General features: G+C 50.7%; 2 protein-coding genes across 6 annotated transcripts in view; both read left to right on the forward strand.

Moving 5' to 3' along the window:
• The window catches only part of IL17RC (interleukin 17 receptor C), a 36,260-nt gene extending 27,677 nt beyond the window's left edge, over nucleotides 1-8,583 (forward strand). The window contains exons 16-19 of the mRNA XM_077324865.1: nucleotides 3,326-3,383; nucleotides 4,493-4,588; nucleotides 5,163-5,201; nucleotides 7,034-8,583. Of these exons, the coding sequence (XP_077180980.1) occupies nucleotides 3,326-3,383; nucleotides 4,493-4,588; nucleotides 5,163-5,201; nucleotides 7,034-7,707 (867 nt within the window). The 3' untranslated portion in view covers nucleotides 7,708-8,583. The remainder of the gene's footprint in view (nucleotides 1-3,325; nucleotides 3,384-4,492; nucleotides 4,589-5,162; nucleotides 5,202-7,033) is intronic.
• A 1,009-nt stretch (nucleotides 8,584-9,592) lies between these two features.
• On the forward strand, nucleotides 9,593-23,435 carry CRELD1 (CRELD disulfide isomerase 1). 5 transcript variants are annotated; one of them, XM_077324867.1, is made up of 11 exons: nucleotides 9,593-9,827; nucleotides 11,459-11,612; nucleotides 11,902-11,984; nucleotides 14,958-15,068; nucleotides 15,813-15,904; nucleotides 16,452-16,628; nucleotides 18,163-18,258; nucleotides 18,782-18,865; nucleotides 19,969-20,064; nucleotides 21,253-21,399; nucleotides 22,328-23,435. In XM_077324867.1, the coding sequence occupies exons 2-11, from the start codon at nucleotides 11,478-11,480 to the stop codon at nucleotides 22,546-22,548; spliced, it is 1,242 nt and encodes a 413-aa protein (XP_077180982.1). In that variant the 5' UTR covers nucleotides 9,593-9,827; nucleotides 11,459-11,477; the 3' UTR covers nucleotides 22,549-23,435. The 5 variants fall into 5 exon arrangements, with proteins under 5 accessions (XP_077180982.1, XP_077180985.1, XP_077180983.1 ...); XM_077324866.1 differs by lacking the exon at nucleotides 9,593-9,827 and adding an exon at nucleotides 9,934-10,065; XM_077324868.1 differs by lacking the exons at nucleotides 9,593-9,827; nucleotides 16,452-16,628 and adding an exon at nucleotides 9,931-10,065.
• The last annotated feature ends 3,006 nt before the right edge of the window (nucleotides 23,436-26,441 follow it).

The following is a 26,441-nucleotide window of genomic DNA, read 5'->3' on the forward strand; positions in this document are numbered from 1 at the left end:
ACTCTGTCCTTATATCTGCACTGTGATGATCCCTATTTCACTGTCTGAGGAAGTGTTCGTGCCCACAAAAACTCACACCTAGATTAAAACTTTGTTGGTCTTAAAGGTGCCACTGGACTCTAATTTTGTTCCGAACCCTAACCTTTCCCAGGCTCCATTTCAAAAATCTCTCAGGATTTCCAAATCCAGAGTTGGCCACCCTAGTCCAGGGGATGCAGTAGAGAGATGTTTTGAAAATGTTTTGTGCCCATGGTCTGACTTGGTGCTGGATTTGGGAGGGAATTTCATAGGAACACGAGAATTAATTGCAGGGGGAAAAAACCTTGGGAGGGGCACAATTCTCACTATTAACAAACCATCTGAAACCACAAACCATTGATAAGACCCTGTGTGAGAGAGGGATTGAACTGGGAATGGGGAGACCAGCATGCGATCCTCCCCCTTCCACAGTAAATAGAGACAGCCCAAAAATATTCTAGAAATATACAAAGCCACCCTCTCCAGTCAGGATTTCTGCATTAGTGTGCCAAAAGGTATCCAAGCAACCGTGTTAGGCTGTTATTGACAATGGCCTGCATCCAACCAGACCGTTAAAATATATGAAGTGCTCTTATGTTTTCTTAAGAGGAGGCAGTGGCTTTTATGGCAACTTGCCATCTTATTACTACATCCCACTGAGCCCCCTCCTCCTCTCAAATATTGTTGCTGGAAGTTAGTGGATCCTCAGGAACAACATATTTATTTCTTATATTTATATACCGCCCTCCCTTGCGGCTCAGAGTGGTTTACAAGGAACATAGGAGAACATGGGAGCAAGTATGATACAAGTCAGCAACAGCGTCGAATAAACTACAACAGCAGCAAGTGTCAACAGTATTCCACATAATAATGAGCTGGAGGGAGAGGAAGACATTCGTAAAAATCACCACTCCCTCTTAAGCAAACTTGGGTGTTATATTCCCAGCCTCAATTCAGGCATGGTGGAATAACTGTGTTTTACAGGCCCAGTGGAACTGATTGAGGATGAGCATTCTGCCAGGCCAGGGCTAGTTTCACCACTCTTTGGGTCAGGGTCCCTGAGCAAGTTTCGGTCAGCTGACCGTATAGTGGTCTTTGGGGGACATAATAGGAGAGGTGGTCCCGCAGATATGCTGGTCCCAGAACAGCATCGGCTCCAGATTGGAGATCAGAGGTTTTGATAGAAAGAGCTTAGGTTGGCAAATGTAGTCTCCCCATCCATTTTATTCAGCCCTGTGATGTAGCAGTAGAAAAGAGCAAGAATCCAGAAGCACCTTAAAGACCAACAAAATTTGTGGCATGGTAGGAGCTTTCGTGAGTCACCGTGAGCTCCCACCTGCTGCTAAGAACAGGCTGATACAGGTACCCATCTTGTCCTATGATCTGAGATGTTTTATGATCTTAATGATTTAAGCAACTGTGCGTGTTTTAATTGATCGTTTTGTGAATCGCCCAGAGCCTGTTTGTCAGGAAGGGCAGTATATAAATTTAAGGGAAAAAATAAATGGAAATAAATGATATTGTTTAGGTTGAGAGTGTGTGACTGGCCCAGAATTACCCTATGAGGTTCATAGCCCAGTGGCAATTTGAACCTGTGTTTCCCAGGTCCTAGTCTGACATTATAACACCACACCAGACTGGTCTATTACAGCACACTCTGAGAGTGATAAAATACCCAGGAGTCCTGTGGTAATGAAAATAAAGTAATGTTCCAGCATAATTTTGCAAGAGTGAGAACCAGCAACGCTTTTGACGGTTTCTCCTAACCCTCCTCCATAAAGCTACATTTCACTAATGCCAAGGACTGAACTTGTGATTTTAACAGTTGAGAAACTGAAGACAGTTTTATTAAGACTCCATTTGACTGATTTGCTTTGATTATTGGCAGTTCTAATTGGGAGTTTTTAAACTGTCACTTCTTAATTTTTTGTTTTTAATCTGTTTTATTTATATCTTAAACCTCCTTGCATTCTGCAAGGCAGAAAGGTGACTAATAAATGTTTTAAACAAAATAACTGTAAAACGCATATAAGCACTGCTTGGATTTTTCCCAAGAATGTGAGTGTACAAGCATATATTCTCTGAAGAACCAGCCAGTGTGGTGAGGTTAGAGTGTCAGACTAGGATCTAGAAGACTAGGATCTAGAAGAAGTCAAATCACTGTTCTGCCAGAGAAGCTTGCCTTTGGGCCAGTCACCTACCTCACAGGGTTGTTGTGTGGATAAAATGGAAGAGAGGAGAACAATGTAAACCTCTCTGCGTCTTCATTGGGGAGGGGAATAGGGCATAAAATAAACAAGTAGATTAATTAATGGAGTTCCATAAACAAAACAGGCCTATATAGGCCCTGTTTGCCGGTCATCTGGACAGGAGTTATCTCCCGAGACAGTGGTTGGAGGCTGTGGGTGGCTGTGGTCAGGTACGCGAGGAAGGGAGGGAGTTAGGCCATTTTATATTGCCAGTGTATGGGATTGTATATCTGCGTCTGTTTTATGTGGTTTTATCATTTCATTGTAAACCGCCACGAGCCAGCAGGGCCCAGGAGCGGCAGTCAACAAATATAATTATAAATAAATAAATACAAATTATCTGGGGAATTAAATGCTTTTCCTGGTACCTCTGGCAATGTCCAGTGGGTGGCGCAAGTGCATCACAAACGAGGAGCACAGCTAGAAAACATGCGACAGAGGCAATTAAAGAAATCACCCATCAGGGCATTTTATCTGATTGTGCCTCCCATTTATCCAGGGCCTGCCTGTCAGCCTCACCTCCTGACTGCTCATTTCCTTGATCTCTCAATCCAACCGTCTAGAGGCGCTTCTCTAACATGCAATGGGGGAACTGTTCCTTATCACGGAAACCTTATTTTCTCCAAGCAATTTAGAAGTATTTCAGGCAGCCAGCAGTGTATTGCAGGGCACAGGGGGGCTGGAGACGGGGCAAAAAGTGCCTTGTTACCGCCTTGCTCAAAGCCGCCAGGGTGGCTGAAGGGACCAGAGGAACAGGCCTTGGATCTGAGGTTCCAGTTCCTTTTCCCCCAGCATCTCTTGCTGCTGCCTGTACTAAGCAGCCAGGAGACATAGCTCCAACGTTATCTCTTTTCTGAAACAAAGAACGAATCCTGGTGGGTGATCAGAATCCCGCATCTGCTGTAACTTCGGAAAGCAAGTGTGGTCCCTAGATCCTGGAATCCAACTAGCTCCAGTTCTCCCCTCCCCTCCGTTCTGCTGCTGTCTTTCTAAACAGAAACAGATCCCCCCCAGTCAGAGTGTCACACCAACCTTACGTTGTTTACTGTTTTTTGCAGGTATGGAGTTCAGAGGACAGTGAAGTGGAGGTGCTTTGGGCCTGCTCCCTGGAGAAATGTGAGTGCCCTTGCATCCTGAGCCAGAGACTAGGGTCTGTGCAGAAGTGACTCTCGAATCTCACCAAGGCCACCCTGGGGGAATGTCTGCCAGACAGGAGTGCGTCTGTGGAGTAAGAAGCACAGTTCCAGTTGGGGAGGATGAGTCCTTGGCCACAGTCCACACACTGCTGCCTCTGCATGCCCTGGAAGTGGCCGAATTGATTCTTGATCCCAGCAGAATGCAAACGGGGCATTTTTCAAACTACTCAATTAAAAACAAAACGATACACTTATCGACCACCTTTCCCACTGAGTTTCAAGGCAGATGACAGTGTTTAAGTCAGAGCAATCAATAGGAGCAGAGATCTAAGAAGCAGTGTAACAGGACTAGGAGTTCAGGGATCTGAAACAAGGCGTAAATATTAGACGGGATTTGTTAAATGGTGCAGAAGATCACATACCAACAGTATAAAAACAGCAGTGAGTGTGGGATATAATCCATGTAACAAACAGATAATACACACTGTACACAGTGGTATAACGCACAGTTCCATTCTTTTTATAAAAGTGCATTCCCAAACCATTTTGTTATACCTTATTATTATTATTATTATTATTATGACCTATTTTTATTAGGATTTATTGACTGCCCCTCCCTGACTGCAGTCCTACTACCTTTGTTTTTTTTAAAGGCTCCCCTGAATAATTCTGTTTTATTTTATTTATTTATTTATTGGATTTTTATACCGCCCCTCCCTGCAAGCAGGGTGAGGGCAGTTTATAATAATAACAAAGTTTCACATAATGACATCCAACGGCACCTGTAAGTCCAGCACGGTTTCATTCTGGGCATGTGCTTTCGTGTGCAAAAGGCTGGGTGACCAAAGCAAAGCCTGTTTAGCTGCAAGGCAGGGTAGGCAAACTGTGGCTCTCCAGATGTCCATGGATCACAATTACCATGAGCCCCAGCCAGCATGGACAACTGGAGAGCCACATTTAGCCTACCCCTGCTTTAGATTACAGTAGAATCACCAGCTGGTCTAGGGGGGCTTGGGAATAGTCCTACTAGGAGCCAAGATAACCCACTTATTTCACACATACTCCCCTCCCCTCTATGCCCCTGAGCAGACCGCCGAACGTACTGTGGACTAGCCTGGATGGCGGCCCTTCTAGGAATCTTCTCTATCTTGTTGGTGCTGGTGCTCAAGAAGGAGACGCTGAAAGGTACCACTAAGATGTCCTTCCCTCTCCCCGATATTTCACCTCTCCTCTTTGGCCTGGGACTGTAGTCAACCCACTTGTATCTCCACCCTCTGCTATTTTGTCCCCTTAATTATCACAGCTTCCCTCTCCCACCCCTGTTCTGATCCTGACTTGTCTCCAGTCCTTCTAAGACTTCCCACATGGGCTGCACATTAAGCTTCTCTGAGTATCACCCTGGTGTTTGATAATGAAATTAGCGATGGGGGAAGAACACCTTCCACTGACATGTCCTGCTCCAGTAATTCAGAAGTTATTGCCCTACTTGGGTGGCAACAGTTTTCCAGATTTGGGTGCTGTTGGGCAAGGGCATGGACATTTTGGGGTTCCCTAGCAGCCAGGGGAGGTGCTCCCTGACAGGTAGATCCTGCCTCCTGCTTAGGGCGCCAGACAAGGTGCCATTCCCTGATGGCCTTCGCTGAGCGAGTGGCTTTTTCTGACCTTGAACTGCTCCCGCTGGTTCGTTTTGCCATCGTTCGTGTACATTCCCTGGTGAGGGTGTGGGATCCGACCCCCTTAACATTCCAACTCTTTGCAGGTTGGCTCCGGATCCTGAAAGAGGATTACAGTTCTGGAGGTGAGGATCAGGCCTCAAGAAGGGGGAGGGTCTGCTTCACGGCTCAGGGGACAAGATGATGTCCTCCTTGGGAACTCACCTGGGGGCTGAAAGGGGTGGGGGGCGAGGCTCCCACATAGATGCAGTAGCTGAGCAAGCAGGGTGGGTAGTTTGAGGGCTCCAGCTGTTTTCCTCTGCAATGGGTATACTTCTCTGGAGGCTGGAGGCTCAGCTTGCTCTCGTGTTGATGCTGCAGATGACACCCAAGGCAGGTATGGGCTGGTCTCCGTCCTGTGCTGTAAAATGACATCAGCAGTTTCCTTTCTGTCAGAGCTTTTATTTGGTCCTGGGGATGGGTGAGGCCAGTGTGCTGAAAAGGGAAAGAGGTAATTTGGGGCGAGTGTTGAAATGAGTGAGGAAGGTTCCTGTGTGCCAGGAGTGTAACTTAGCTTTCATTGTGTTCTCATTGTGTCCTCAGCTTCCCAGGGAAATAAAAGCACAATGGTTAATTATTTGCTAAATACATCCTTTCTCTCTCATAGGGATTATTACTCTACCTTTCTCTCAGCCCCAGAGACATTTTCCTTTCATTGTGGAGTTTTGGGTGGTAGCTGCACATGCAGCCCAGAATCCCATGGTTCCCTAATATCTGCCGAACTGATTGTGGCAAGTCTTCACAGACCCCCTGAGTCAGAGACACGAAATGGGGATAAGTAAATACTACAGCTCCCGAGCCTCTTGTGGCGCAGAGTGGTAAGGCAGCAGACATGCAGTCTGAAAGCTCTGCCCATGAGGCTGGGAGTTCGATCCCAGCAGCCGGCTCAAGGTTGACTCAGCCTTCCATCCTTCCGAGGTCGGTAAAATGAGTACCCAGCTTGCTGGGGGGTAAACGGTAATGACTGGGGAAGGCACTGGCAAACCACCCCATATTGAGTCTGCCATGAAAACGCTGGAGGGCGTCACCCCAAGGGTCAGACATGACCTGGTGCTTGCACAGGGGATACCTTTACCTTTACAGCTCTCAAAAGAATATGGGGCACTCTATATACTGTCTGTGCACCCTTTGTCTCATGAAAGCTGATGGCACCAGCCTTGTGCCATCATAAATGACTCTGTTTTCAAGGTGCCTCAGCAACCTGTCTTTGTCTTGAACGGAATGACAGAGCGCCCCTTCTGAATCTTAAATTTTCCCCCTGGGAAAGGAGGAGGAGAAAGAGATGCATCACACCAGAAGAGTCTATTGCGTTAACACTAAATCCAGACTGTTTTACGCAGGCATTGCAGAAAGTGAACGAAGAAATCCCCAAATGGCTGCTTTGCCTGAGCTAGAGCTCGACAGGTCATAGCCTCAAATAACAAAGCTCAGACCCTCTGGTGGCAACCAATAAAAAGGGATCTTAGAGAGCATGCCTAGTACATTTTGAGAAGCCACTGGATCGCCATGTTGTAGCTTAGAGAACAATGTTTCCAGCTTAGACGGCTTAGTCTTTAGGGGTTCCAAGCTCTGCATTCAGAAATACTTGGAGATTGTGGGGGTGAAATCTGGGGAAGGCGACGTTTGGGGAGGGGGAGGGCTTCACTGGAGTATTATGCCACGGAGTCCAACCCTCCAAAGCAGCCGTCTTCTACAGGGGGGCTGATCTCAGTTCTCTGAAGATCAGCTAATAATAGGAGGCCTCCAGGTGCCACCTAGAGGCTGGCAACCTTACCTATCACCTTTAAAAATCGTTACTGTCCAGTTGGTGGGAGAGGGAGGCTCCTTCCAGACGCCATCGGTGCCTAAATCTGAATGCTAATCATGCGATATCTGCCAAGTACCCAGCGGTGAGCTGATATTCTCTTTCTCTCTGCAGGGACGCTTCGGGGGCGGCCCGTTCTCATCCTTTACTCTCCGGACAACGGGGACTTTGAACGACTGGTGGGCATCCTGGCTGCCGCTCTGGCCCGGCTCCAGGCCTCTGTATCCCTGGAGCTGTGGAGTCGGGGGCAGCTGGGGGCTCTGGGGCCCATGCAGTGGCTCCATGCGCAGAGGCACCGGGTGCTGAAAGGAGGCGGAGCTATTGTGTTGCTTTTCTCCCCTGGCGCTGTGGCTGGCTGTGCGGAATGGCTGGGCTGGGAGAAGAAAGGCATGATGCCCCCGGACCGTCCTGACAGCACCTTCTTGGCTTCCCTTAACTGTGTGATGCCTGATTTCCTAGCTGGGAAGGCCAGGGGCCATTATACGGTGGCCTGCTTCGAGGAGCTCCTTCCCGCCACTGAGATCCCTGGGCTCTTCCATTCGGTTCCCGTTTACCAACTGCCCTCACAGCTGTTCGGCTTCCTGTCGGCGCTGGCTGGGCCCCGCTTGGGCCGTGAGCAGAGGAGCAGCCTCAGGAGGCAAGTGGTGTGGATTGGCAAGAGCCTGGAACGTGCGGTGGAAGAGTGCCGGCTAAAGATGCCAAGCTGGCAGCAGACATCCCAATTGCCTTCCCAGCCAGGTGACGCACAGATGAAAGAGGCCAGCGGATGTCCTTGCGCAGAGTCCTGAATTTCAGACATGGGGCTGGGATTGCCCTGTGTTACTGCTAACCAGCTGAGTGCATGGACATGAAGACTCCATGCTGGCATCTTGGACAAGCGACCCAGCGCTGGCACCGGACATGTCTGTTCCTGCCCTGTGAACACGGAGCCTTAAGGATACAACAGCATCCGTGCCGTGGGCTGCCCAAGCAAGAGCTACAGGCCAGGAGACGTGGGTGCACCTGTGAGCTTGTTGAGAGGTCTGGAAGGATCCTGCTGTCGTGTGAGGCCCCGCTTTTTGTATTTATTGTGCTTCAGAGAATGGATGAAAGAGAGCCTGTCAGCATGTACAGGAAGGTACATGTTGCAGGTATACTTCTGAACACATATGTGGGTATGCCTCTCAATACCAGATGTTGGGGGTGAAAAGGAAGAGAACAAACATCACCTTCACATGTCCTGGTTATGCACTTCCAAAGGCCTCCTGGAGGTCGACGGGATTTGATCAGAGGCAGGGAAGCAGCTTCCTATTCTTAGCTGGTGTTCTGACTTTAGGAGCTCTGCTGTGGGGGTGAACCAGCACTCAGGAGGAAGCCAGTCTGGTGCAGTGGTTAAGAATGTCAGATTAGAGCCTGGGACACCCAGGTATGAATCCCTGCTTGTGCCATAAAAGCCTGCTGGGTGACCTTGGGCTTGTCACAGTCTCTCAGGCCTAGCCTACCTCACAGGGCTGTTGTGAGGGCAAAATGGAGGAAAGGAGAATGAAGCAGAACATAAAAAGTATTCATGGTTGTGCTTGCCGCCCATACTGTTCAGTTTCTCACTATGTTTTAACGTTGCTATATATTAATGAAATGGCGTTGTAACAGAATAAACATTTTTTTATTTTTTTTTATTTAAAAAATGTCAGCTGTAATCTGTGGCTTTTCTTTTCTCTGGTTGTAACAGGGCAGGCAAGGAACTAAGTAATTGACCCCCCCCCCAACCCATCCTCTACCTTTTATGCATTGATTCAATTTGGAGGTTAAAGAAAGAAGTAGTGGGGGGATGGGGAGCAAAGAAATGAGGGGGGAGACCACTGTAGAAAGACTTGGAGCAAGTGGTTAACTGCATCTGGCACTGCCACTGAGGCATCTGTGGAGCCAGGTTCTGGACTGGCACCAGGGAGAATTAGATTCAAGCTACCATGACTCTCCCTGGGTGACTTTGGGCCAGGCATTCTTCCTCAACAACTCTCAGGGTTGTTGTCCAGGAAAAATGGAGGAGAGCGTGGCAACATATTGAACACCCTGGAGCGGAGTGGCCAGACTGTAGCTCTCCAGATGTCTACAGACTACAGTCCCCATGAGCCCCTGCCAATATGTGCTACCAGGGGTTCATGGGAACTGTAGTCCATGGACATATGGGGAGCCACAGCCTGCCTACCCAGGAAGATGTAGCTGAGTGGACACGTTGGCCTGAAGCAGGAGAACAAAGACTGAGTCCAGAGGCACCTTATTTATTTTCATATCTGCATCCCGTCCTTCCGCTCAGGATGGATCACATCAGGTTCAGGAACACAGTATTAAATTTCCCCCCATTTATTGTCTAGACCAGGGGTAGTCAACCTGTGGTCCTCCGGATGTCCATGGACTACAATTCCCATGAGCCCTTGCCAGCGTTTGCTGGCAGGGGCTCATGGGAATTGTAGTCCATGGACATCTGGAGGGCCGCAGTTTGACTACCCCTGGTCCAGACATTCCGGCGCATCTGCACACGAAAGCTGACGCCCTGCATAAAATCTTGCGGTCCTTAGCGCTTCCCGCCAGCAGTGACAGCGGCGCTGCGCCTGCGCACAACCGACTCCGGGCTGTCTGCGGCAGAGGCGCCGCGCCTCCGCCCATCTCCTCAGCCTTTCGCCCGGCGGCCTCTTGAGGCTCCCCAGCAGGTGCTGTTCTGCGGGGCCCGGCGCGGCGCTCGCCTATTGGGGGGAAGGGGGTGACGTCGTCGCGCTCGGCCCGATGCGATTGGCGGAGAGGCGGTCCCGGCTGGGCGACTGCGGTGTGTCGGGCAGAAGGGGAGGGGGCGCTTCTCCGCCGCGGCCATCGACCCTGCGCCGAGAGGGCGCCGCTCCCGCCGGCCCCTGCAGGCGCCCCGCGGGGAGGACAGGTAGGTGTCGAGCGCCCCTGGGGGAGAAGAGAGGAAGGGCGGGCTGGGGCGGGGCGGCCACCTGGGGAAGGGGGCTGGGCTCCTGCGTTGCAATGGGGCGGGATCACTCCGCGCCCCCCGGGCCTTCCCTGGTTTGGGCGTGGGTAGGGATGCCAGCCTCCAGGTGAGGCCTGGGGATCCCCCGGAATTGCCAGACTGCAGAGATGAGCTCCCCTGGAGTCAAGGGCTGCTTTGGAAGGTGGGTTCCATAGCCTCGTACCCTACTGAGGTCCCTGTCCTCCCCAGGCTGCATCCCCAAATCTCCACGTCTGGAGTTTCCCGGTCTGGATCTGGCAGCCTTACCCCTAATCTGGTGTGAGGGGGGACCGGGCAACCCTCGCGTGGGGCAAGATCTGGGGAGCTTGATGCAGCCGGTGCTCTGGCTACTGATGCAATCTAATTCCACTCAGGTGTATTTGGAAATGAAGCCCCACGGAGTCCGGTGGGACTTCTTTCCGAGGAAGGGTGCGGAGGGTGGCAGTGCCAGCCGTCCTCGTGCAGATGGGTAGATTTAAAGACCACCAAAGCAGTCCCTTGCACTTTGGACGATCTGTTGCTCGAGAGTTAAAAATTCCACCCATCCACTCCATGGTTTTGGATACGGAGCCAGAGGGGTGCAGCTTTTGTGGATTGCTGGTACCAAACAAAGAGCCCATAGGATGCAGGCGGCCTTGAATGCTTAAGGCCTGCAGCCCTGGGGTTGGTACCTGCACCCAGTGCCTTCTTGGGCTCCCCATTTGCTGTCTAGACAGGAAGGCGCTGGGTAGGGCCTTGAGCCTGGATATCTTTAAGAAGTGTTTTATTTGTGCTCGCTTGGGGTGGTCATAGGACCTTGTATCTCTTTGCCTTTAAAGTTTGTGGTAGGAACTGAAATATCTCCATATTTTTGCATTATTCCATATTCAAAGGCCCTCAGTTCAATCCGGAACAGAATTATACCTTTACAAACACATTGACTTCAATGACTTTAGAAGGGTAGAACTGTTTAGGATTGCTTTGTGTTACACAGAGACAGGAGAGCAAGCGAGAGAGCAATGGCCTGTCCCACATCTGCTGCTGCATTCGCAAGATGGGCCGCATTTCCCCCAAAAATATGATTCAGAAATAGGCACTGTTCACAGAGAACTGTCCATAAGCATCTTCCAGTAATTTAGTTGGGGTTTGTGAAGGAGATGTTTCCTGTGGGCTCTGGCCCAAGCCTGTGTAATGGATGAAGCACTCTCCTGCCAGATTCCCCCGGATCCTGTGCTCCCTGCAGCTTCCGAGGGATGAAAGATGCTGTCCCTGGGCTTGGCAAACGGAGCTGTTCCTGATTGCTAACACTGCCTCCTTCCTGTATGTGGTTTCCTTGCTCCTTCGCCATAGCCACCTACTCTGTGGACATGCGTCTGCAATGAACTCTGGGACGTGTTTTCAGTGCCTGGGTTCAACTGCAAGAATATGTTAGGGGAAATAGGAATAAACTTGCATTGTGATTTCTGTCTTTAACTGTTTCCCTTTTTCTAGAACAGCGGTTCTCAACCTGGGGGTCGGGACCTCTTTGGGGTATAAGAACCAACTCTTCTTCTTCTTCCTCCCTTCTCTTTCTCCAGCCTTCTCCCTGCCGTTAAGATGTCTTTGGCCCGGTTGAAATTTCGGTCTGCGGCGCTCTTATTTCTCTCGCTGCTACTGTGGATTCCGGGCCCGGGAATTTCTCAGAAAGAGCCCTGTCAGACCTGCCAGGATCTCACCAGCAACTTCAATAAGGTGGGAAACTGGCTTGGGGCACAGAGTTAGGGGGACATGAGCACTTGGTGTGGGGCAGGAGCATCCAGTTCCCTTCTGGCTCCTGCTTGGGGGAAGAGCTGAGGGGAAAGGGGGTGGGCTCTGGCTGTACCGTGTGTCTCTGCAACAGCATGACTGGCAGATTTGCACAGCTGCCAAGAGCAGGGATTTGTGGCTTGCTGCATGCTGGTGGTGGGGCAGAGGGGTGCATGGGGGGAGGGGAGGGAGCACTCACTTTGGGATTGCTGTGAGCCTTCTCCTGCCTTCCCAGGGTCTGGAGCGGACACAGCGAGAGAACTTCGGGGGCGGGAACACAGCCTGGGAAGAAGAGAAGCTTGCAAAATATGCCAACAGGTGATCCCCGGGGGGCTGGGCTGTGCCAGGCCATTGGCGAGATGCTGCTGCAGACGGCGTGCTTGGATTGGCATCCTTCCCCGGAGTTGGCAGAGGAGCCTTACTTGGCACCCTGATTAGCTCAGAAAAATCTGCACGGTCATCATTCCCAGATTAAAAATGGAATCTGGCTGCTGCTACAGTATTGAGTGGAGCACTAAAAAAACTTGGCTTCTTTCTTTCTTTCTTTCTTTCTTTCTTTCTTTCTTTCTTTCTTTCTTTCTTTCTTTCTTTCTTTCTTTCTTTCTTTCTTTCTTTCTTTCTTTCTTTCTTTCTTTCTTTCTTTCTTTCTTTCTTTCTTTCTTTCTTTCTTTCTTTCCTGCCCACAGCCTTATAGATACCAAATCTAAACAACAAGTTATTCAGATAGTTCTGGCTACAGTTCTACCATGCTGGTAGGGGCTTATGGTAGTTGTAGCTCATGGACATCTGGAGCACCACAGTTTGGCCACCCCTGGACGTGTCTGGGAGACCCAGGTTTGAAAACCCGCTCAGGCCATGGGAATCTTGCCAATTGACCTTGGGTCAGCCGTACTCTCTCAGCCTATCCTACATCACAAGGCTGTTGTAAAGACATGTAAGCCCCTTTGGGTCCCCACTGGGAGAAAAGTGGGGTACAAAGGATGAATGCAATAAATGAATGGTGCTGATGACTGATTCACTTAGCACATCCTTATGCTGCCTCCAAAGAATCCGGTTGGAACCCCTTATGAAATAAAAACATAAAATTACTATAAATATCATTAAAATGATCATTAAAACAGCCAGAGAATTAAAACAGCAATTTATCTGGGCAGTCCTCAGGCTAAAAAAAAAAAGTGTGTGAAACAATTTAAATATATTACAACCCTTTAGTTAGTCTGAAGCATCTGTCCCTTCCTTCGTGACTCTTTGGCTGGGGGGACATGTCTGTTCCTTCACCTTTCTCAGCTACGGTGTGCTGCAAGACAAGCAGAGACAAGCAGAGAGGGCCCAGCTTTGCCTGCGTTTACCATCGATCCCATAGAAAGGCAGAGCGGTCAGATTTCTCCATTCACTCCTGACAGCCATCTGCGGGCCAATGAAGCCCTAGTTCTTTGCCCCACTTGTAAGGTAAAGGTAAAGGTATCCCCTTGTGCAAGCACCGGGTCATGTCTGACCCTTGGGGTGACGCCCTCCAGCGTTTTCATGGCAGACTCAATACGGGGTGGTTTGCCAGTGCCTTCCCCAGTCATTACCGTTTTTACCCCCCAGCAAGCTGGGTACTCATTTTACCGACCTCGGAAGGATGGAAGGCTGAGTCAACCTTGAGCCGGCTGCTGGGATCGAACTCCCAACCTCATGGGCAGAGCTTTCAGATGGCTGCCTTACCACTCTGCGCCACAAGAGGCTCATTGCCCCACTTGTATCCTGGTCTTTCTACCAAACGAAATTGACTCATTTCTGTGTTGGGGGTCCAGGAAGCCACAAGGACGTAAATCAGAGCCTGGCTGGATCACACCCAGGGGTCCATCTGGTCCAGCACCTTGTTTCCCATGGCAGCCAGCACTCTGTACTCAGAATCTGTTGCACGCTGCTCCCAGTTTAGGTGCTTGACACACACCTGTTCATTTTACTCAGTTTGAATATGTTTGACAGGGATCATTGGGATAATAAGAAGTGCAGTCCTGTAAGCAAACATGAGATTATTGGCCGAGGGCAGGGCAAAGCAACTTGTTAGGAGCTCCTCTCTGTAAAAACGACCCACCTTTCTGGCTCATTCGAGAAAACACCGCAGCAGCTGTAGCATAATAACATTCAAAAGCAATGTAAAGAATATGCAAACTTTTGAGTGCCTCAAGTCTCTTTGTCAGGATGGCCATTACACATAAATGGAGGGGGAGAAACAGCGCTTGCAATAGTTAAAGACGAGGCTAACCCAGATTTAGGCTAAGCAGTGCTTGGTGCCAAAAGAGCACGGTCGACCTAATTACCTCCCAGTGTCACCCCCTCCTTTTGTGCCAGTGTTCTGTCTAATAATAAAAATAGGCGGCGCTCTGCTGAGCAGTGTGGCGGAGGCAGCGGGGAAGAGGAGGTGGTTTCTTTGGGCCTGAAGGAATCACCCCAGCTGGAGGGGGGGGGGCAGGACAGGACAGGACAGGAACTATTGTTCTATGTTCTTGCAGCTGTCACCCCTGGGCTCCCCAGGGCCTTCGTCTGCCATAGTGCTGATTCATGACTCTACTCTGAAAAGAGAGAGAGTGCGTACTTTAGAACAGAGGTAGTCAACCTGTGGTCCTCCAGATGTCCATGGACTACAATTCCCATGAGCCCCTGCCAGCGTGCTGGCAGGGGCTCATGGGAATTGTAGTCCATGGACATCTGGAGGACCACAGGTTGACTACCCCTGCTTTAGAACACTTGCTGCTTGAGCACAGAAAGCTCTGTTATTGCGATAATTCGGTGGCATTCTGGGAAGGCTCTCTTATGTGAAAGGGGCAGAACACACAAAACAAGGTCGGTGTCAAGGTCAGGATTGCCTACTCTGGCTGGCAGCTGCTCTCCCGGGTCTCAGACAAAGGTCTTTTCACATCACCTGCTACCCGGTCCTTTTAAGCGGAGAGGCCAGGGATTGAACTCAGGACCTTTCGCATGCAAGGTCCCCCCAAAGTGTGGCCCATAGAGAGTCAGGCCCTTGGTCTAACTTTCAAGATGCATATTGCTGACTCTGGCCAGAAGCAGCACTCCAGAGTCTCAGGCAGAAGTCCTTAATCGCTCCTAACTGTTTCCACCGGAAGTGTCAGGGATTGACCCTGGAACTTTCGCAAGGAAAGCAGACGGTCTGCCCCTAAGCCAGAGCCCATCCCAGTGGGTGGGCCGGAAAGTAGGCACTGTTGAAGCCAGGCGTGGGGGAGGGAGGCAGATTTCTAGGGCTGTTTTGCTCTGCCTCACTGGACCTCCTCCTCTCCCCCATAGCGAGACTCGCCTACTCGAGGTGATGGAGGGCGTGTGCCCCACGTCGGACTTCGCCTGTCATCAGCTGCTGGAGAAGAGCGAGGAGCATATCGAGCGCTGGTGGTTCCATGAGTGAGTGGCAAAGGGGGGCCCCGTTGTGAGACCACCCCTCACATGATTGGGTCCAGAAAGATTTCTAGAAAAAGCCCCCCCCCCCCAACTTTTTCCAGAGATGGGTTGGGTGAGAACTCAAGGCTCAGAAGGCCAGGCTGTGTGGAGTGGAAGGGGGATCTTGACAAGCTGTGGGTTGGGTGGATGTAGAGAGAACGGAAGGCCCAGATGTCCCAGGCGGCATGCCATCTTGAACAGATAGATTTGGAAGGGGCCATCTTGTCCAACCCGCCACTCAATGCACTGGCTGCTTGAAGACTGCCAGTGAAGGGGAGTTCACCACCACCTTGGGCAGCCCATTCCACTGCTGAACTACTCTGACTGTGAAATTTTTTCCCTGGTATCTCTCCGGTCCTGTTCTACCCATGGTCTGAATCCATTAGTGCAGGTCCCGTCCTTTGCTGCCGACAGAAACCACTCTCTGCCCTCCTCCAAGAGACAGCCTTTCAGATATTTAAAGAGAACGGTCATGTCCCCTCTCAACCTCCTCTTCTCCAAGCTGAACATTCCCCAGTCCCTCAGCTTTGTCTCATCGCTCTCCTCTGCACCCTCTCATCTTTGCCCACATCCTTGTAGCTGACTGTGCAGAACGTCTCCCTCTCTAGGCTTGCTTGTTCCGTTCTTGGGCACAGCCGAGGGGTGTTGCTATCAAGACCGCATGGAAGACGGGGCAGCGGTGACAGGCTCTTTCCCCCTTCCTCCCAGGCAGCAGAAGCATCCTGACTTTTCCCAATGGCTCTGCATGGACACACTGAAACTCTGCTGCCCCGCCGGCACCTATGGGCCTGATTGCCACAGTGAGTTACTGTACAGTCCTCCCCTCCCGTGTTGTCTCCCCAGCAGCGGCCACCTGTGCACATCTCTCAGGCTCTACACTTATGGATGGTTGAATAAGGGCCTGGAGTTGTATATTGGGGAGCAACAACAACATTGCCGGCGGGATCCTGTGGATTCGGTCAAGCGCTTCCTGGCTGGCTTGCTGGGAGAGGCTACTTTTCAATCTCCGATAGTTGTAGCTGCAGTCCTGTGAAAGGGGGGGAAATAGGGTCCAATCATAGAAGCTAAGCAGCATCAGCCCTGGTTAGAACCTGGGTGGGAGACCTCAAAGGTTGCAGCACAGAGGCAGGCAGGGGCAAGCCATCGCTGTTTGTCTCCTGCCTTGAAAACCCCATGAGTTGGCATTTCAGCCATCCACTGCATGCTCTCAGCGTGGTTGGGTGCTTTCTTATCAGTAATTAATTGTGTATCTTTTGGGATAAGGGAGCTTGTCCACCTGGAGTTGGTGTGAGAAGGATTAAGGCTCAGAGCTTGTCGGCCCCAATGTTTACTTGTGTCTCTCCCCAGCCTGCCCCGGGGGTACCCAGAAGCCCTGCAGTGGGTATGGGCAGTGTGACGGAGACGGCACCCGTGGGGGCACTGGCCTGTGCATGTGCCAGACGGGCTACGGGGGCCCCTTCTGTTCTGAGTGCGGGGACGGCTACTACGAAGCGGCTCGCAACGACAGCCACCTGGTATGTGCGGGTATGTAGAGTCCCCCTGCTGGGCTGGATTGGGGGCAGGTGAAGGAGACGCTGCTGCCCCCTGCTGGCTTGTTGGCATGTGCTGGTTAGTGATTACCCTTGCCACCAATCTGCTCTGCTTTTTCTCCCATGGAAAGCTCTAGTTTCATGAGGTGGGTTCTGTAACCCTCCCATCCAATAAAGTGTTAAGCCATCTTTCTCACAAGCAGCTGTGTTCCGAATGTATAAGATTATCTGGGAAATTAGCATGCCCTGGCTCATCTATTATTATTGATTGGTTTGATTTATTACCCGCCACTCCCTGACGGCTCATGGCGGGTTACATAAGTCTGAATAAAACCCTAGACATAAAATCACAAATCATAAATCAAAAAACCAGAAGGAAAAAGATCAAAAAACGGAAGGAAGAAGATATGGTAGAAAAACAACCCTCGCTATTCTCAGTCCCCCCCAAAGACATCTCCTAGAGGGATGGGAGGGAGGAGGGTGCAGATGTCGTGAACCGACACTCATATCACTGTCCTAGAAAGGGGGGCCATACAGATCACCCTGCCCATACCGGCCTCAACCATTGACCTGGTGGAAGAGCTCCATTATACAGGCCCTGTGGAATGCCTGAAGCTCCCACAGGGCCCTCAGCTCTTACGCCTTCTGTATTCCCAGAGTTCAGTTATCTGAGGTAACCAGCAGCCATTTTTTCCCCCAAGTTGACAGTTGAAGAGCGTTCTGACTAAAGGGCCAAGCCCTCCCCTCCCCAAAAACAATAATATATTTGAAACTGGTGCTTGACATTGGCACAGAATTTCTGTCACTGTCACGTAGCTCAGGTTCCCTCTTGTGACTATGCTCTATTTTTAAAAATGGTCTACTTGGCTGAACCAATCTTATTCAGCGTTCAGTCACAGCTGAGGCACGCTGTCACCCCAGCTACGCATCATGCTGTTGTATAATTACACTGCCAAGTGGGAACTGAGCACAGGAGAAAAGTCGCTTTTTTCTGTGCATCCTTATTGCTGGGTCAAGGTGGCTCTAACAGGGATGCATCTGCATTTCCTGTTGACCTCGTTCTCCTTCCTGTACATTTTAGGCTGCTGGGCACTAAACTGATGTGTAGATTCCTGTAAAGGAAAGAGCCAGCTTAGTGTAGTTATGGAGACCGGAGAGCCTGATATGGAGAGCCAGTTTTGATTCCCCACTCCTCCACACGCAGCCCGCTGGGTGACCTTGGGCTAGTCACAGTCCTGTTCTCTCAGAAGTTCTGTCAGAGCTCTCTTGGCCTCAGCAACCTTACAAGGTGCCTCTTGTGGGGATAGGAAGAGTAAGTGATTGTAAGCTGCTTTGGGCAGTGAAAAGTGGTGTGTAAAAAACAACTCTTTTCTTGCTCATCCACTGCTCAGTCCCCATCAGAAGTTTGTATCAGGCCCTTTAAGCCTGCACATATGTCTGGGGGTGAGGAAGGCTTCTGTGTGTGTGTGGAGGGGGGATAGTTTTTGTTCTCCTCCTGATACACTCACTATGTTTTCTTCCCCACTTAGAGTGCTACCAGGCCTGTGGGCGTTGCTTTGGCCCCGAGGACTCAAGTTGTCTCCGCTGCAAGAGGGGTTGGATGCTGCATGACCGAAGGTGCATTGGTGAGTCGAAGGGACCAGGCCTGAAGAGAGGCACATGGCTGCTTAGCAGTCTTTGAAGAAAGATGATTTTTTTTCAGAGAACAGAGGGGAAGAGGGTGACTTTGAAAACACCCCCCTCTCCAATTCCACACTGGACCTTAGAGCAGGGGTAGTCAAACTGCGGCCCTCCAGATGTCCATGGACTACAATTCCCAGGAGCCCCTGCCAGCATTCGCTGGCAGGGGCTCCTGGGAATTGTAGTCCATGGACATCTGGAGGGCCGCAGTTTGACTACCCCTGCCTTAGAGCAAGGGAAGAGGACGTGGGAAGGTGCGGGGGAAGTAGTACTTTGTATAACCCTAGACTTGGGGTGGCCAAACTGTGGCTCTCCAGATGTCTGCGGACTACAATTCCCATGATGCCCTGCCCAACATGCACTTGCAGGGCATCATGGGAATTGTAGTCCATGGACCTCCAAAGAGCCACAGTTTGGCCACCCCTGCCCTAGACCCTTAACCTTGACCTCTCTCTCCATCTCAAACAGACATCGATGAATGTGGCACGGACATGGCGCACTGTCGCGCCAACCAGTTTTGCGTCAACACCGAAGGTTCCTACGAATGTCGAGGTAGGAGCGCAAAGTCTCGGACAGCACTATGAGGTTATCGTCACTACGGCGCATCACTAACATCCTCCTTATCATTAGCACAGAATTTCTGTCACTGCCTAACTTGGGGACACCCCGCCCTCCCATTTTGTAGAAAGACTCCTATTTTTTTTTAAGTGGTCTTATGGAGCAAGAGCCTCTTGTGGCGCAGAGTGGTAAGGCAGCCGTCTGAAAGCTTTGCCCATGAGGCTGGGAGTTCAATCCCAGCAGCCGGCTCAAGGTCGACTCAGCCTTCCATCCTTCCGAGGTCGGTAAAATGAGTACCCAGCTTGCTGGGGGGTAAACGGTAATGACTGGGGAAGGCACTGGCAAACCACCCTGTACTGAGTCTGCCATGAAAACGCTGGAGGGCGTCACCCCAAGGGTCAGACATGACCCAGTGCTTGCACAGGGGATACCTTTACCTTTACCTATGGAACAAGGAGATTGCAGCTTGAGTGATGCGTTGCACATGTTTGGATTTTGTTGCAGGATGCTGTATAGTGGGGGGATATAGCTCAGGAACGGGCGCTTCTGTCTTATGTTGGTCAGAGAAAAGGGTTTTGCTGGGTTGGCGTTTCTTTCTTTCGAAGTTGTTGCTGGCCTCAAAAAAAAAAGGCACAGTATTGCAAAACTAGCCCTTGTACAGACATTCTGTGCCCTTGTTGTTTTCTCCGGGGCCAATCCCAGAATACCTTTGTGGACCACACACGAAGCTGCTTTGATACTGATCTTTCAAGGTTAGTACAGTCTACTCTGATTGTCAGGAGCTCTCCAGGAGGGTCTCAAGCAGATGTTTCTTACCTCACCTACTACCCAGTCCTTTTTAGCTTTAGGAGAGGCCAGAGGTTGAATCCAAAGCCTTCTGCATGCAGAGCAGGTGCCCTACCACTGAGCAGTTTGCTGGAGCTAGATAGGAGGAGGAAGAGAAGAAGGAGGGACAGTAATGCAAAGACTTCTGGTTTTAGAGGAGAGCTTTAATTTTTCCAGCTGGTCTCATAGGCCTATCCAGATGGCTTTTCCTGATTCCTTAGAAGTCAGTTCTCATGCTGGCTCCTTAACCCTTCCACTGCCTTTCTTTTCAGACTGTGCCAAGGCATGCATCGGTTGCATGGGTGCTGGGCCTTCCCGCTGCAAGAAGTGCAACAAGGGCTATCAGCGTGATGGAGTCAAATGTCTAGGTGAGCCTTTCCGCCTGCTACCTTTGAATGACATCTCTCCCCTTCCAGTAGGATGGAACTGGAAGAGCAAGCTCTCTCCTGTATACTTTGTGGTTTGTGGTGTGTATATACAGTTCTCTGTATATACTGGGCTTTTCTTGCCAGAGTACATCCTGGTAACACCAGATATGCCCTGTGGCAGAAGGAAGGGAAGAGAGATTTCAGAAAAGGAGCAAATCACAATGTTAAGGAGCTGCAGACCAAGACAGGATTGGGCAGATCAGGTTGAGGGATTAAAGAGGCTTTTGATACAACAGGTGTGGGTTTTTCCCCCCGTTGGTATTTTTCGATTTGGGTCTATTGGACCCCCCCAAAAAATCGGGGTTCCTGAAAAAACCCAGATTCCAGTATTGGTAAGATATTCGGATCCTGGATTTTTCAGGAATTTTTTAAGGGCCCAACAGATCCAAACTGAAAAATGCAGAGGGAAAAAAGGTGAGGCAAAGCTACAAAAACAGCTGAGAGGCAGATCAGTTAGGGCTCCTTTGAGTGGTCCCTTTAAACTGGACTGGCCAGCAGAACCCACAGAACTGCTGAACTTGTGGGGAGAACAGCCCAAAAGAGTCCCAGCTGAGTTTGCAGGGAGAGTACCCCTTCCCTCCTGTTTAGCAGGCTGTCTTCTGCAATCCCTTTAAATGTACCCTGTTTAAAGGGACTGCAGAAGGAAGTTCCTAAACAGCTGAGCAATGGGAGCAAACAGCTCCAGCTCTCAGTTGCTGTTCTGGGTTTGCTGGTAATTCCCAAATATATCCAAGATTTTTAGAGGGATTAATTTTCCTGAAAAATTCTGGACACATTTGGGATGCCAAAATAGACCTGAAAAATACCAATAAGGTGGTTTGGGGGGTTAATTTTAGTTCATTAAGACCCAAATGCACACCCCTATACAATAGTACAACTGTCGTTGTTGTTGCCTTTGAGCGAGGGACAAAAACAATGCCCTGAGAAAGGATTTTTGAAAATTATTGATGAGAGTGCTTTCCTTGGGAAAGCTAAGCTGGTAAGATCCAGTTCTGTGGCAGGGATCAAGGAGGAGCATATCTCCCTCTATTGGCGTTGGGCCTAGAAATGTTGCTTGGGCTTCTGCTGTCTTTACGACTCCCAACTATGCAATGTGACGTGGACTGCCTCGCATGTCCTCTTTCCCAGATGTGGACGAGTGTGCTGGCGAAACCGAGGAACCTGTCTGCACGGGTGCCAACGAAGTCTGTGAAAACACAGAGGGCAGCTACCGGTGTGTTTGCGCAGAGGGACATGTGCGCAAAGAGGGAATCTGTGTGGAGGACAAGCCCCCAGGTAAACTATACTGCAATTGTCCTCAACAGCACATGTTCTCTGGTTGGGGAAATTTGCATAGAAGTAAACGTAGGCTTAGACCAATGGTCCATCAAATGCAGCAACCTGTGTCGTACTGTAGCCAACCCAGATGCTCCTGCAGGGCTTCCAGACAGGGAAGATAGAGCCAGGCCTCCACCTCTTACTGACTTCCCCAGTAGCAGCATCTAGCAAGAGAGGGCTTTCTGGTTGTGTAGCCTTCAGCTGGAGCATTTCATACAAGTACATCCTCAAGGCATCGTCTTGGGGGTTGCCGTAGTCTCTGCAGCAGAAGAGCAATATTTGAGTCCCGTAGCACCTTCAACAAGACTTGTCCTGTAGCACCTTCAAAACCAAAACCTGGTCATAGGTTTTTTAAGAAAGCTTAGGGTTTGACTCTCAGGCACTTATACCCCCCAGAAATATCGCTGGTCTTCAAGGTACTCCTGGAGTCGAATCATACGCAGGGCACGTTGCAATCAAAATGATACCAAGATTTATTTATTTATCAGATGGCACATGTGTAATGTAGCCAGGCGATCCTAAGATTGTCTGGGAGCCAGGCAAGGGACATTCGGAGGTGACTGGCCATTGCCTACCCCCCACAGCACGATCCAATTATTCCTTAGAGGTCACCCTACCACATGCTAGCCAGGGCCTACCTTGCTGGACTTCCAAGATCTGGCAGGGTCAGGCTTGCCTGGGCTGTCCAGGTGGGGTTATTCTAACATTAATGGACCCCTCCCCACCTACCGACCCAATATGCAAACATTCATATGAGTCAAACAGTGGGCAGAGTTGCTAAGGAGCCATTTCTAAACATTTGAGTCCCGAGATAATTGCGTTCTGAACTTGTAGCTGCCCGCAGACCCTCTTCGCTCCTGTTCACGGCCTCTTCCTTTCCCCGCAGACGCTCCTGAGAAGGGCTTCTTCGACGACATCACAGACGACGAGGTGGTCGTGCTGCAGCAGATGTTTTTCGGCGCCATCGTCTGCGCTCTGGCCACGCTGGCCGCCAAAGGAGACATGGTCTTCACCGCCATCTTTATTGGCGCCGTGGCCGCCATGGCCGGCTACTGGCTGTCGGAGCGGAGCGATCGCGTGCTCGATGGCTTCATCAAAGGCAGATAGGGCGTGGGGGGAAAAACAAGAAAAATAAGAGAACGTTCTTCTTTCGCTTCCTTCCTCAGAGAGCCAGCTGGTGGGCAGGGACTCCGGGCCTGCCTGTACCCCGGCAGGTCCGGAGGAAAGAGACGGGAAAGGCCCATCTTGGACCCCAATCTGGGCTGAGGGGAAGCCTCGGGCCTGCATGGTGCGCAAAGGGAGGGGTGGCCTACCAGTTGTACACAAAGAGAGGAGAATTCCTGACAGGAATTAGCATGGAATGAGCATCCCCTTGCCCAGGTCTCCGTTAGAGGGATGAGAGTGCTTGCGTTGACTGCCCCGTCCTCCAATGACAGGGGAGATCACAAACGTGTCCCTCCTTGTGAGCTTTCAATCTTCACAAGTTGGTTCACCACCATTGGCCCCAAAAGAAAACCTGAGCTGGGTGGGCACGGAATTGCTTCCTGCTGGCTCTTTGAGGGGCTGCCCCACAGGCTCGGAGCCGATCTACGCATCTCGTGGGACGAGGTGGTCGATGGCAGTGGGGGAAATTCTAGATCATCCCACCCGAAGCTGCCAGCAGGGGGTGCTGTATTTTTGAATTATCCCCCGTTCTTCGTAAACGTGGTGAGCTAGCAGCAGGTATTACATAAAGCGAGGGCTTTACTTCGAAGGCAGGGGACCATTCGGAAATAGATACACACACACACACCCCTCTGCGGCCTGGCTGGGAACTGCCCCCTCCGCCTCCTGCCTTGCTGTGTAGAGCAGCTCTGATCCCGCCACTGGCCACGCATGGGACAGAGGAAGCCCTGGGGGTATGCATGACCGTCCCTCACCCCTTTGCATCCATCCACTCATGGCACTGTTTGTCCATCCATATCTCAGGAAAATTAAAGGTCTCTGTACACAAACCCCCGTGGTTTTGGTTGTCTCTTTCATGCCCTGATTGCACCTTTTGGGTTGGATCGGGGTGTGTGTGTGTGAGCCTCTTGTGGCGCAGGGTGGTAAGGCAGCCGACATGCTGTCTGAAGCTCTGACCGTGAGGTTGGGAGTTTGATCCCAGCAGCCGGCTCAAAGTTAACTCAGCCTTCCACCCTTCCGAGGTCGGTAATATGAGTACCCAGCTTGCTGGGGGGTAAACGGTCATGACTGGGGAAGGCACTGGCAAACCACCCCGTATTGAGTCTGCCATGAAAACGCTAGAGGGCGTCACCCTAAGGGTCAGACATGACTCGGTGCTTGCACAGGGGATACCTTTACCTTTATGACCATATATGGTCATGTCAAGCTCTACACCCCAGCCAAAATGGTCAATGATGGGCCTGGAGGAGGCGGGGAGGGGCAGGGTGGTCGGATACACAGCTATGCTTCCCTCTGCACGATGGCACCACTTCTGGGGCTTCTCAAAGCCTGAAGAATGTTTCAGGGGTTTCTCAAAAAGTTGAGAAAGGCTGCTCAAAGTGCAGCCTGAAAATATAGCCCTCCTGCCCCTTTACAGCTTACTTTCTTCTAGGGGAGCCAAGTCCGCCTCAATAGTCCCTGCAAAACTATTGAAAATCTCCCCCTCATTTCTGGATTCATTCATCCCCTTGGTACCTGTTTCCAATTGCTCTCTTCATCTCATTTTCCCGCCTTTTCTCCTGCCTGAAAGGCTACTTAAACTTATTTTCTGATTCCCATGGCTATTGCAGCAATCCCCAGAGTCTACCCCTTGGACGTGTGGCCTGATATTTGGCTCCTTTCCCCTTGCTGAATGTGCACTGTCTGGATTGCGGGTTGCCAACCTTGAAGTGGGGCCTGGAGTCTCCCAGATTGCAGGAATCCGTTCCCATGGAGAAAAAGGCAGCATACCTCTGCCTCTCAAAGGACATACCTCTCCTGGTATTACGCCCTGGCTAAACTCTCTTCCCAGGCAACCCCCCCCCCCCCCAAATCTCCAGGTATTTTCCCCAAACTGCAGTTGGCAACCCTGTCTGGACCAAACGTATTGTGGGAAGGGGGAGGTCGGACCCTCGAGGCTGGGATGTGTTTGGGGCCTGGTGGGGCTTTTCTCCAGCAATGCTTCCGAGCACTGGAAAGTTGATTGGCTGTGCAGTTTTTGAAATATGTTTCTTTGGCAGCTGCTGCCACATGGTGGCTGAAGGTAATCTGTAGCAGCCATCTTGTGGCAGTCCCCACCTCCTGCGGCAGCCATCTTGTGGCCGTTTCCACTTCCTGCAGCAGCCATTTTGCAGTGGTTCCCACCACAATGTATCAAAGTCCACAGGCACAAAAAAGGTTAGGGACCTTTGGCTTATGCATCTCCAAGTCCTTAACCTTGAGGGTTAGAAACCTGCCATCTACCCACTGGACCAGGGGTAGTCAAACTGCGGCCCTCCAGATGTCCATGGACTACAATTCCCAGGAGCCCCTGCCAGCAAATGCTGGCAGGGGCTTCTGGGAATTGTAGTCCATGGACATCTGGAGGGCCGCAGTTTGACTACCCCTGCACTGGACTATCTGAAGACTGATTCACAGGATACTGAATAGTGCAGCCACACAGTACAATGTAGGGAACCCAGAGGGGTCCTCTTCCACTACAGAAAGCCTGTAGGTTAGGCTGCCATCATCAATGCTGCATAAATGAGCTTGCAGGGTATGATTGTGGTCAGCCAAAAAGGTATTGCTGCAAGAATCAGCTCTGTGTCAATGGAACGCAGCAATGCAGATCAGGTTGCATTGCTGGGGAGATGACAGAGCCTTACTTTGCTTGATTAGGGCTCTTTCCCTGGAAATACTGCGTCGTTTTCAGCACACTGCAGCTGCAACAAAATGCGGTCTGCAGCTCTTCAGAGTTTGGAGGGGGAGGGGAAACAGCGAGGTCACAAAAACAGGCTCCACCCCCCAATTTGCAAATGTACCTATGTATGCCTGTGTGCTTCACAGCCAGGGACAAAAAATGTGCCTCCTAAGAGACGGACGCATCTGTTCAGAGGCCTGTAGAGGTTCTTCACAGCCTCTGTGGTTCTTTCAGCAAAGGAGGGGAGGGCACCAAAAGACCGGCTAAGCAAGGGGCCTAGTGGCAGCACCATTTATAGCAATGCTCAAAATATTAAAAGACGAAACGGCCTCTCCAAAAAGCATAATTGGAGACTGGTGGTTATTTTTATCCCTAGTACTGCGATATAGTCGGCACAAGTGAAACAGATGTATGCAATTTGTTTTCTGGAAGGAAAAAGATTTTGTGCCATTGGCATGGACCACTGTTGAAGCCCAGGGTCACCCAGCTGGCTGCAACTGAAGGAGGAGAAGGAGTGGGGAATCAAACCTGGTTCTCCAGATTAGAGTCTGTGACTCTTAACCACTGCCCCACCCTCCCCCTGCCCCGCCCCTGTTTCATGATCAGTAAGAACTTGTTATGTGCAGCTTTTCATAGGATGAAACAGGCTGTCGTAGGGGCACGAGAAGCATTCTTCTTAAATATCTGTCTGCATGTAGCTGTCCAAGATAGGATCTGTGCCAGAGAAGAAAGATGACCGTTCTTTTTAAAAAAAACCCGTGTCAAGGTCCAGCGTCAGACTGGGGCAGTCCCTGACTGGGAACTCAAGGCCTTCATACAATAGTTGTTAGAGACCTCCTAAGCTTTGCTCCTAGACAAGACTGATAAGGGTAATGCTGCTTTCCAGACTTGTCCACCCCTCCAGGGGAGGGCTGTCTTGGCCACAGAGAGAAGGGGAATTTCAAAACAGCTGGGAGGGCTGCACTGTGAGTGGAGAGATTAGACATGTTTTCCACCCTATGCACACACACACTCTGTGCCTAGTAAAACAAGATGACCATATCAGCCTTCCACTCTGTCAGAATCTTCTCAGCCTGTGCTCCTGGGCTAAGAAATTCGCTCAGAGCTGTTCCCTGACCAGCTGATGCAACATTCTGAT

The sequence above is a fragment of the Paroedura picta genome, chromosome 3, assembly GCF_049243985.1.
Source record: "Paroedura picta isolate Pp20150507F chromosome 3, Ppicta_v3.0, whole genome shotgun sequence".
NCBI lineage: Eukaryota > Metazoa > Chordata > Lepidosauria > Squamata > Gekkonidae > Paroedura > Paroedura picta.